This window comes from Carcharhinus amblyrhynchos, chromosome 7 (assembly GCF_965287045.1).
Source record: "Carcharhinus amblyrhynchos chromosome 7, sCarAmb.v2.hapA, whole genome shotgun sequence".
Taxonomy (NCBI): Eukaryota; Metazoa; Chordata; class Chondrichthyes; order Carcharhiniformes; family Carcharhinidae; genus Carcharhinus; species Carcharhinus amblyrhynchos.
Window position 1 is genome coordinate 119,092,330 of NC_137330.1, and position 12,290 is coordinate 119,104,619.

At 44.5% G+C, this 12,290-nt stretch overlaps 2 protein-coding genes across 2 annotated transcripts in view; both read right to left on the bottom strand.

The window, feature by feature from the left end:
* The window catches only part of lin9 (lin-9 DREAM MuvB core complex component), a 128,008-nt gene extending 122,259 nt beyond the window's left edge, over positions 1-5,749 (bottom strand). Inside the window, exon 1 of the mRNA XM_080193027.1 lies at positions 5,702-5,749. Within this exon, the coding sequence (XP_080049153.1) occupies positions 5,702-5,732 (31 nt within the window). The 5' untranslated portion in view covers positions 5,733-5,749. The remainder of the gene's footprint in view (positions 1-5,701) is intronic.
* Positions 5,750-8,470: 2,721 nt separating this feature from the next.
* Positions 8,471-12,290, bottom strand: part of parp1 (poly (ADP-ribose) polymerase 1) — a 70,025-nt gene continuing 66,205 nt past the window's right edge. The window contains exons 21-23 of the mRNA XM_080193026.1: positions 10,577-10,638; positions 9,887-10,001; positions 8,471-9,108 (exon numbers count right to left, since the gene is read on the bottom strand). Coding sequence (XP_080049152.1) covers positions 9,027-9,108; positions 9,887-10,001; positions 10,577-10,638 — 259 coding nt within the window. The 3' untranslated portion in view covers positions 8,471-9,026. The remainder of the gene's footprint in view (positions 9,109-9,886; positions 10,002-10,576; positions 10,639-12,290) is intronic.

Here is a 12,290-nt window from a genome sequence, read left to right on the forward strand (position 1 = left end):
TTTATTTACTCCATCAAACCCTCTGGCCTTCTATATAGTTGTGGGTAAGCACTCCGCACTATGGCATTTCACCATTCCTCAAACTAATGGATCTAGCAAAGGGGAAGCAATAACACCCCCCCAAAAAGCTAGATGGGTAGGGTTTCAGAATCATCTTTCCAAATGAAGACAACAACCTGATTAGTCTTCACTCTGACAGGGGATAAGGGAAAAACACACACACACCTGGTACTCCATGTCACTGAAGACAGGTTCTATTTTTAATCACAAGCTACAGAGTAATCAGAAGAACATCATATCAGACAAGAAGAAAACAATCATCTTCCCCAGAACCTCCCACTTGGAGAATTGGTGAGACCCTGTAGAAAGTCAGATCTCAGAGACAGTGAGGGCCAGTTTCAAGCCCATCTCCATGGCCTGCATCAAAATCTCCAAAACTAGAAGTCACTTGATTTTGTGTGTGCATTTACAAATAACAAAAACAGAGGATAAACCAACAAACATTAAGGCTGCCCAAACAGGTCTGCTAACAACAGCCATGGGATGGCACAGTAGTTAGCACAGCTGCCTCACACAGCCAGTTTGATTTCCAGTTTGGGTCGCTTTCCGTGCAGAGTCTGCACGGGTTTCCTCCCACAGTCTGAAAGATGTGCTGGTTAGGTGCGTTGGCCATGCTAAATTCTCCTTCATTGTATCCGAACAGGTGCCGGAGTGTGGTTTCTACAGGATTTTCACAGTAACTTCATTGCAGTGTTAATATAAGCCTATTTGTGACACTAAACTTAAAAACTTTAAAACAGCCAGAGAAGGTATTCTAGACAAGCGCCTCTCATTACGATGCACCATTAACCTGCTCTCCCTTATTCCAATGCTTAGTATCTGTATTAACCACATTACCCCAAATTTCCAGTAATTGCATCACTTTGTGCTTTTAAGACTATAAGACATAACAGAAGTAAGCCACTTAGGCTATCGCGTCTACTCCACCATTCAGTGAAATCATGGCTGATGTGATAATCCTCAACTCCACTTTCCCATCTTATCCCCTGATTCCCTTCCTGATTAAAAATCTCAACCTTGAGCATACTTTATGACCCAGCCTCTGTGGTGAAGAATTCCACAGATTCATGACCTTCCGAAGACATTTCTCCTCATCTCCATGTTATTCTGAGGAATTCCTACATCAAGCAACACATTAGGAAAAAATATAAACAGAACAATAATATCCAAAATTTGTGGGAGGAGGAATACGCCAGATGAATAAGGCTCAAGTGATTTTTAAATGTCAGCAGAACCCAGCATTTTACTCACCTTGCTCTCAACATTGTGGATATTTAACATCAGCACACGCAACTTGAATTATTGGGCAGAGAGAAAGATGCATTTCTCTACATGTAATCACCAGGGTTTACAGCTCATCAATGGATGATACTTGCACATTCAAGATGAACCATTGAGACAGAGACATTGCAAAGCTAACTGGGTGATAATCAATAAGCACGGAAGAGGAGCAGGAGTCTGACTAGCTGCTCTTGGGATGTGTGCAATATTGGCAAAGCTCCATTTACTGCCCACTCCAAGCTGTTCTGTGGTGATGGCCATCTTCTTTGAACTGCAGCACATCTTGTGATACTGCTACTTCACATATCTGTGTGGGTTTCCAAACCAGGAACCTTGAGTATTGGAGGGTTAAAAGCAGGAAACTAAAGGAGATTTTACACTCTGTTTCTGATGCTTGTTTCACAAGGCAGCAGCAGTCACACATTAGGACCCTGAAACAAACAGCAGAATCACAAACTCTGAGGAAAGTTTGCTATTACAAACAGGAGACGTCCATTCAGCCCTTCGAGTCTGTTATACCCTTCCATTGAGTATGACAATATGCAGAGTAATGCTTTTGAGGTAAGACATAGAAATATAGAGATGTCAAACCCAAAAGCATGGGGGAGGGGAATGAACTGGAGGTTTGCCTGGATGGATGAACTGAAAGATTGGCTTGATCTGTATTCAACATGTGTTCTTGTGATGTGGATGAACCCAAGATAAGATCATAGTTTTCAAGTTACTCCCAGTGCTTTGTTGTTAGATTATAAAGGTTATTTTGGTGTAGTAACCTGCCTAATTTCAGTTTTATATAGGGAAGACTACATTGCAGAATGAATAATTTGCCATATTGATTTAATTAAATGAATGACAAATCAATAATCTGGGCTGTCACAGGATTTCACTAAAATGTAATGGCGGATGCGTGAGATTTGTAAAGTACATAGTCACATGAATTCAAAACTCTAAGGTGTTAGGAGAGTCCATGTCAAGCATAATAAGCTATAGACAATAAGTACTGAGGATCTGTTATTGGGTCGGGGCAGTAATTTAAAATGAATTCAGAGCACCATACAAAGTAGATATCCTTGCACATTTCATTGCTAATGTGTTGAGCAAGTCCAGCAACTCTACTAAAACCAGTTACAAACAGAAAACTTCATACTGTTATATCTACACAATGCTGCACCTCAGAATCTTGGCCACTATCCACTAATAACCACACGTCAACCCTACTACACTGGAGAGCATTCAGCCCATCATTCTTGTGCAAACCCTTTGAAAGAGTTTCCAATTAAATTGCCCCAACTCTCTCCTTAGCTTTTTCCTTTGCAAGTGTGCCAATTTCTTTTTGAGCAGGCAAAGGATCTCTCAACAGCAACATAGTTTTATCAAAGGGGTGAACTATAAAAAATAAAGAACCACAGATTAAGTTCCTTGAAATCTGTGACTATGCTTTTGGTGTGTCAGGCAATTTACAAATACTCCACAACTTTGATTCATTCGGAGGTTGCAGTTCCCAAAGCTGTCACCGGTACAGCGGCATTCAAAAGCATTCATACAGCACAGATGTGAAAATAACTCAAACATGACAAAACATTCCCTCTCACATATATCAGCATTCTTTCAGACTGTGTGTGGATGGATAAAAACCAACATGGACCTCCTTCCAAGGAGACATTAAACAGCAATCTTTAACTAAAATCTTAATTCACAGTCACATAAATAAAGCATCAACCAATAGGGAAATTCAACAACTTGCATTTATATTACACTTTGAACATTCCAGATGCATTTTGTGTGAAAGGGTGAACAAAGAGCAAATATAAAAAAAACTGATGACCTCTCATGTGCTTTATTTTCCCCATCTCCAGAACCAAGAGAGCCTTAGACCAAAGATTAAAAACTCTGCTGCAAAAATGTATATTTATAGAATGCTGCCAGAGTAATTAAACACTCCAATGCGCCTCACAGGAGTGAAGCAACAAAAAGTGACATCGAAACATACAAGGCAACAATAGTGCCTGACAAAAAGCTTGATTCAAGAAGTAACTTTTAAGGAATGACCCTTTTTAAAATTTGTTCACAGGATGGGAGTGTGGCTGGCTAGGTCAAAATTTACTGCCCATCCCCAAAGGTGGTGGTAAGTCACCTTCTTAAACTGCCACAGTCCATCTGGTGTAGGTACACCCACAGTACTGTTAGGGAGGGAGCTCCAGGATTTTGACCCAGCAACATTAAAGAAGGGCGATATATTTCCACATCAGGGTGGCAAGTGGTTTGAAGAGGAACTTCCAGGTGATGGTGTTCCCAGGTATCTATGCCCTTGTCCTTCTGGACATAGAAGTCAATGGTTTGCTATTGAAGGGCTCCTGAGTTCCTGCAGTGCAACTTATAGATGGTACACTCTGCTGCTACTGTGCGTCAGTATAGGAGGGAGTGGTTGTTTAAAGGTAGAGGATGGGATGCCAAATCAAGCAGGCAGTTTTGTCCTGGATGATGTCAAGCTTGAATGTTGGAGCTGCACCCATTCAGGCAAGTGGAGAGTATTCCATCACACATTTGACTTGTGCCTTGTAGATGATGGACAAGCTTTGGGGAGTCTGGATATGTTACTGGTACAAATGGCATTCAAAAGCATTCATACAGCATAGCTGTGAAAATGACCCAAACACCACACAAAACGTTAATTCTCTAAGAAATCCCAGCCTCACAGTTCAGTTTCTGGTTAATGGTGACCACCAGGGTGTTGATAGGGGAGGGTGGGGGGTGTGGATTCAACAATGATAATGCCACTGAATGTTACGGGAAGATGTTTAGATTCATTCTTGTTGGAGATGGTCATTGCCTGGCACAAATGTTACTTGGCACTTGTCAGTCCAAGCTTGAATATTGTCCAGATCTTGCTGCGTTTGGACAGACTGTTTCACTATCTGAGGCGTCAATAATGCTGAAAATTGCAAGTCAGTGAAAGTCTATACTTCTGACGTGACGGAGGGAAGGTCATCGATGGAGCAGCTGAAGATGACTGGACCTAGATGACACGACCCTGAGGAACTCCCAGGACCAAGATGATTGGTCGCCAACAGTTACAACCATCTTCTTTTGTGCTAGGAGTGACTAACTAGTTTTCCCTGATTCCAGTTTTGTGAGGGCTACTTGAAGTCAAAATGCTGCCTTGATGTCAAGAGCAGTTACTCTCACCTCACCTTTAAAATAGAAGACAGCAATGGAGAGGTTTATTGAGAATATTCCAAAACTTAAGAGAAACAAAAATGGATGGACAACTAATGTTAACTTGGCCACAAACACCCTCAGTCTGTGAAATAATTTAAACAAAAAGGATTTAGGCAACTGAATGCATAACTGCCAATATGGGAGGTATTAATATCAAGAATGTTTGAGAAGTGAGAATTAGTGGAGCACAGATATCAGGATTGTGGGGTCACAAATTTGAAAATAAGGAGGAGAGTTTTAAAATCAAAGCACTGCTTAACTAAGAACCAGATCAACAAGCACAGGGATGATAACTCAGCTTTGGCCTGAGTTAAGACAGTGGCAGCAGAGTTTTGGATGACCTCAAGTTTACAAAAGGTGGAATATGGGAAAGTGACACCCCAGATTGCAACCTGCATCTTTTACAGGAAAGGGGAATAAGCCATTCAGTCCCTCTAACCTGTTTCCAATTCCTGCAGCCAGCAAATTCCAATTCTTTGGACAACGTCCAGAAATAACCAAGGAGAAAAACAGGGAACCCCCAAGAGTCAGTTTGACCAAATTACCCACAACCTTAAAGACTTCTGGCAAAATAGAACAAACTGCAGCATTGAGTTATCAAACAACCCGTTATATATAAATACACACATTCAAAAAGGAACTAAATTCAGTCTGAAATTTAAATAAATATCACAACTTTTCTTGCATCAGTGGCAGTGTGATTACCCCTCCCCTCTCCTGCTGTGATTTCTATTTTCTAAGCAAGGAACCAGTTTCCCCCAGTCTGTTTGGGGGTCTATGCTGGGCTCTGACCCTGGGGGTGGGGAGAACCCGGGCCTGACAGCCGGCCCTACTCAGGCAGAGCCCGGGCCGCCTTCATTGGAGCTCTCTGCCCGGCTCTGCAGCAGAGTGGACGGGGCTGGCGGGTCGGCCTGTCAATGCCGGATCTTCGGCCTCAGCAGGCGGATCCACTCTCTCTCTCTCCCACGGCCGCTGGAGGGGCTGCAGGTAGCGGCGGCTCAGCCCCCCAGCTCCGGCCCGGGTATGTGGGCTCCCCCAGGTGGGGGACACGGAGCCGGGTACCGCTGCCTCTGTGCCCCTCCCCCCCGGGACTCGCTTTCTCCAGTACTCGCTTCCCCCCTCCGCTCTCCCCGGGACTCACTCTCATCCGGCAGCTCCTCCACCTCCGCCATCTTGAATCCGCCGCGCCGCTTTTCAAAGAGCGCCGCGCGGCATTGTGGGTGCGCCAGGGCGGCAGAAACAAACCGAGCGGCGCGCGGCGCGGGCAGCGCGCAGGACTGGGGAACCGGGAGAGCCGCGGGCGCCGGTTCAAATCCCACCACTCCCCCCACTGCACTGGACAGGCATTCAAAATCACTGCACTGGACAGAGCTGGCACATTCAGAATTTCAATTTGGTTTGGATTTGAATCAATTTAACACCTGACATGTCCCTGGGACTGAAGGTCTCCAGCGACACGTCAGTTTTGTGACGTTTCAGACAAATTTTCCTGACTACTGTCGATTGTCCTACTGGTTCCTTTAGGGAATGAAAATCTGCCATCCTGAGGTGTCTTGCAAGGTGAGCAAATACACCCAATGACTGAAGCACCAGAAGGAACAATACCATACAATGGCAGGCCTATAGTCCTCCTTTCTAGCCAACCAACCAATTCAAGAACAGCTTCTTCCCAGACTTTTGAATGGAACTACCTTGTATTAAGCTTCTCCTTCTCTACACCCCAGCTATAACACTATGTTCTGCATCCTCTCCTCTATGCACTCTATAAACAGTATAGTGCACAAAAAACAATACTTTTCACTGTATGCTAATACGTGATAAATCAAATTAAAAAATTGGGGAATTATGCCTTACTGACAAGGTCTCAAACACTATCACCACCTGAATGACACAACAGATCCACCAGCAGTGGTAGCACCCTGGTATAGGAGAGAGCTGGACCCTCCCACCTCCCAAGGATGAGGACAGGGGGATAGAACAAACCTGGTTTTCATCCCTGGCCAATGCTGAGTTAGTGGACCTCAATCAGGTCTGAGAAGCCAAACTACATCAACATTGCTAGGCTCATTCCAGAGACACTGTTGCTGTCTCATAGCCTGTGTGATTCCTCCTTTTCTGACACTCCAGCACATGTGAAGAAAACCAGTTTTGTATTTAAATATCTCTACATAGCTTCAGGATGTCCAGATTCCAAACAGCACTAAAATAACTGACTTTAGCAGAAAGGACAAATGATTAATATGTTTCTGTAGCAGTTCTCATATGTTCAGGATATCCCATACCAATTTCACATTGCCACTATTGTAATGTAGGAAACAAGTCAATTGGCACACTAAATTCCCATAAAAAACAATGATATTTTTCAGATAATTTATCTTTAATGATGTTTGTTCAGGCTTAAATGCTGGCCAGGACAACACAAAGAACATGTTTACTCCAAATAGCACCATAGGATCTTTAAATGTCACCTCAGGGGACAGATGCCTCAGTGTAATTCTCTATTTGAAAGTTTTGTACCATTTGCCTGACAAATGGGCTGAACTGTGTGGTACTTTTTGGGATACAGAAGCATAGATCTCCTTGTACAAAATGTCAGTACCTGTGAACATTAATAAATATGAGAGTTCACCTGTGTATCGTTGCACAAGTATCTGCAGATGGTGTTAAGTAGCAAAGTCTGTATCCAAAAAATGGACCCATCCATTAGGCACAGAATGGGCCGAATGGTTTTCCTTGTGTTTATGACTCTAGCAATCGAATACAAAAGATACTACATACAGAAAAACTTCTCACAGGCTTAAAGCTACATAAACCAAGGAACAAAAAGTTTTAAATAACGAGTCAAATCCCCTCTGAGGTAAATGGAAAAACAATATTTTTGTTTAAAAACAACACTCAAACAGCTAAGTAACCACAAGTGACCTGCACTCTTGGCCAGGGAGCATCTAATTAACTAACCATGGGACAATAGGACTTGACATTGCACACTGCCCTGTGCTAATAACAGGGTCCTCTGGGTCAAGAGATGAGCTTAGGGCTTCACACACATTGAAGTTACTAATTAAGCATTTCCCTGGGTCAGTTCGCCCTCTGCTGTCATTTGATGCGACTCACCTGTCTTAAAAAAACCATAGTGCATGCTATGTTGTTCCAGTCCCTTTGCTGTAATTGTGAGAGTGCAGCAAAGTCATGAAAACGGGACCTCAGTCTAACTGCATCATTATTGTTAGGTAGGAGGCATGGCTCAGTTGGTGTCACCCTTGCCTTTCAGTTAGAAAGTTGTGGGTTCAAGTCCCACTTGAGGGGCTGAATACAAAAATGTAGGTTAGTACTGCAGTGCTGCACTAGGCGTTGTCATCTTTCAGATTAAGTGTTTAAAACCAAGGTCTTATCTGCTCCTCAGGTACACATGAAATAGCCTCTGCTGTCACTGGTTTGGGCTGAGTGGTTAACCTCGCTTGAGAACCCCAATTCCATGCACTGTGAAGGAAGCCCATGATGTTTACAGCCACCCCCTCGTCATGACTGATGAATATTAATTTATCCTTTGTACCATGCCACAGCCCACAATCTCAGGTCAACGCAGAGCACTTTACAGCCAAGGAACTGCAGCAGCCAATGTATGCACACCACCGGAAGCCCAGGTTTAACATCACAATAGAAAAATGGCACCTCCGGCAGCACAGCACTCCCCCACTACCTCACAGAGAGTGTGTCAGTCTGAATTACAGGCTCAAGTCCTGGAGTGTGACTTAAACCTCTGACCTTCTGACTCAGGCAAGAGTGCTACCCAATACTCACAGCGAATGACAGGCAACAAATGGCCAGCCTTACCGCACTGTTAGATGAAGCACTTGAAGATACAACTAATTATCCTAACATTATAATAAACACAGAGGCAAGGTTATTTTTTAAAGCTATCCTTTATTCCTCACATAATATAAAATGGAAAAAGAAAATGCCAAAGGGATGCAGTTAATGGAGAAAAAGAATGACCTTTCAAATGAAGAGGAGAGAAGGTAGCAAATACAAAAAGCAACTATACTGCCCTGGGTCTGTCAGTCTTTATAAGGGTAGGGATTGCTACCTCACAATAAGGTTTCTCACAAGTAAACCAAATGCTTTCTAACTGTCAGTTAAGCCACTTCACTGGCTAGTTAAAATCAACAGCCGTTTTAACAGTCAAATCAAACCCCTTCCCCAAGGTAAGTAGTCAACTTGCACTTAAAAAAAATCTAATAACAATCATCCTCATTTATGGCTTTTGTCAGTTTGCAGGTACGGGGCTTCTTTCTCCCTTAGCTCAGCCTGAAGCCTCCCGTTGGCTATTGCCCAGCTGAGAGTGAGAATATCACCTCCAGTCCTGTCCCTCCCTGCAGCTCCCCCCACCCCTGCCTCTTCCTGGAACCTGATTTTGCAGATGGCGGTGATTTATTTAAGGGGAGAGGGTTTACGAGGCAGTGTGTTCACCACAGCGAGCTTTTGTACTTGAAGTTGAGTTTCAGTAGGTACTTCAGGTTCACCTGGGCCACATCGTAGACAATGTACCTGAAAAGTTATGAGTTAAGGTAGACAACCACAAACTTGAAAAAAATCTGTTTCACCTCATTCTTCTGTCCCTTCACCTGCTGATTCATTCTGCAAAACCCGTTCACTCATGGACTGTTCTTCACTAGACACATTAACAAGCCCTGAAGGACTGAGTCTCGGCCAGTGAGAATGTAGTTGTGTGGGAGTCTTGGGCAGAAAGTGCACAGTGGGTTCACTGTGTGATATCCTCCCACTAAGTGTTGGGGATCTTGGCTGGTGAGTGCAGTGAGGGGCTGACCCCGGCTAAATATGGAGTGCAGTGAGCGACTGACCCTGACTAAACGTTGAGTGCAATGAGGGACTGGCCCCAGCTAAAAGTGGTGTGTAGTTAGAGACTGAACTATGCCTTGGCTAAATGTCGACTGCAATGACGTTTTATGAGGATTGGGACAGGGAGAAAGTCCCTCATCCTATAAGTTCCTGTTGGCTTCCTGTCATTCCACAGGTCAGCACTTTGCAGCCCTCTCAATGGGTCCAGCCCTCTCACAGAATCCAGTTGGGTCTGAATCTATTTCTCATCAGCCTCACCTCTGTGAGAGCAAAGCCATCTTCCCATCGTTCCTCCCTCTGGTCTTGTGCTCAGGTATCAGAGGTGAAAGGTGGGCAGCCTGTTTGAAATAAAAACACATCCACTGAAGGTCCCTTCCCCAATCTTCTCAGTGCAGGTGCTGTGTCTTAGACCTGGTTAGTTTCAAAGTTAATCAGTGCCCCACTGCTCTCTTGTAGAGAAGGATACTCATTGTACAGCAAACTGGAATCTGTGACTTGTGTTTGGACGCCTTTCCCCAACGGAACGTCCACTCCATCCATCTTGATGGTGGCATTGGGATCTGGAGCTGTCTTTCCAACCCCTGTGGAGAAAGAGAAAGCAGAATTTTCTCGGAGAGATGTCATTGATATTCCTTGCCAGCCTGATGCCCTTTGCTCAGTCCCCTGCAACCTAACAGGTAATTGAAGCTAGTTCCTCTTAACCCACAACATCCACCACTGTCCGCTTTGCAAGCTGCTGCTTCACTTGCCATCATGTTAAACTGCAGAGTGGGTCTCAGGATACCCAGAGCTATCTTCCAGCAACAGCACAGATTGCTCTGCAGCCCCACCCTCACCAGATATCAAAATGCAATCTCTTCATCTTTTCCCTCCAGGAAGCACACAGGAATGGGAGAGAGATGAAGATGCTGCTTCCAAATCTGAGTGTTCTTCCATCAGAGAACAAAATGGAAGAATTTACAGTCTAAAAGGCCCAAGGAGAACTCTCCTTCTAAGTTAACCCACAACTCATTCCTGTATGCAGGGAGCAGATTTATGGGCTGCTAAAGGATGGGGTACACACATCCCTCCACGGACGAGAAACCTTCCCCACACACGCACCTCTACCCTCACATCTCCGCCCCTGCCCTCATGCCCAGCCTCAAGCTGTGCTTACCTTTCACGCTGTGTTTGCCTTTTGGTAGTTTTGTAATGTGATTTGCTCGTTTCAACTCGTGCCTGTGAAAACACAATATTTGACAGTAAGTGCCCTCACAAACAGTTTCAGTCCACAAACTGGACTCAAACTGAGCCCATCAGTTCAACTGAAAAGTTCAAAGCTCATCACAGTAGGAAGCTACCAAGTCTAATCCCAGAGTGAGTTGGAAACTCTGGATTTAAGTCCCACTGCAGGGCCTGAGAGCCAATGTGTGTTCACAACACTGAACATCGGTTCGTAAATCATTCCAAAATACCAGCACCACACTATAAAGTGGGAGAAAGTCCTCATCAGCCATGTGATGGCAAGCAGATGGAGCTGCTATCATCATCATTCATAGCTCTGGGACCTACAAGTATGTAATATTGCATGTTGTTGGACTTCTCGAGGGGGCTGGGGGGCCAGCTGGTTGGATGGCCAGTGTGGATCAGTGATACCAACGGCGTGGAATTCAATCCCATTCCAGCAGGGGTGGATTTGGAACCCACCTCGGTGCCCTACCAGTGGTGGGGATTGTGGTGCCATGGGTTAAACTTGCTTTTGGGCAGAAAACCGCCTTCTGTAAATGCCCATCAGCCTCCGGGTGAATAAGGACCTCTTGATACCTGTCCAAACTGTCCTTTTACTGGCTGCCTTAATTTGTTTGAAGTTCAAACTATTTTATGAACCTACTTTTCCTGAAAAAATGAGTTTGAGTAGTCTGGCTCTTCTGCATTTATTTTTCTCCAGGCTCTGTATATAAGAATAGACCACCTTCCTCACCATGTGTATTGTGAGACTTACGTCCCCATATGCTCCCATAGAAACACAGAAAACAGAAGCAGGAGTAGGCCATTGCTTTTGATTATGGCTGATTATCAAATTCAATATCGTGATCCCCCTCTCCCCTTATCCCTTTAGCTCCAAGAGCTACATCTCTTTTTCTCACCCCTGGGTTGGCTCTGACTCCCTTCTCTACCACTATCACCACTGCTGGTGGGTCTGTCCTGTCAGTGGGGTGGCAATGGTAGTGTTTGAGACCTTGTCGGTAAGATACAATTCCCCAGTTTTGGCTAGAGAGGAGGACTACAGGACCAGGTGTGGCATTGCTCTTTCTGATGCTTCACTCAATGAAGGTATTCACTCAACTTACAAGACAAGTCAGGATGGGAGATTTGCTTTCCCTAAAGGAACCAGTAGGAATATTCAATTCCAGATTTATTAACTGAATTTAAGCCAATGTTCCAGCTCTCTGCAGTCCAGTGATCTTTAAATAAATCCACTGATATGAGTGAGATTTGAACCAGGTTTCCTGAGTCACTGGCTCTCCAGTCTGTGACTTGACCACTAGACCACAGTGTCTCCCCCACCAGGGTTGTGGATAGTGACTTGAAGCAGGAACACAGTTTGTTTCTCTCTTGCTGACTCGGTAAGGGAGACACTGAGACTAACTCTATAAGGGAATTGCTTGATAGAGCAGATGCAGCACGGTTTCATTAAAGGGAAGTCGTGTCTGACAAATTTACTGGAGTTCTATGAGGATGTGTCTAGGGCAGTGGATAGAGGAGAGCCGGTGGATGTGGTCTTTCTGGATTTTCAGAAGGCGTTTGACAAGGTACCTCACAAGAGGTTATTGCAGAAGGTCGAGGGACATGGAGTTGGGGGTAGGGTGTTAGCGTGGATAGAGGATTGG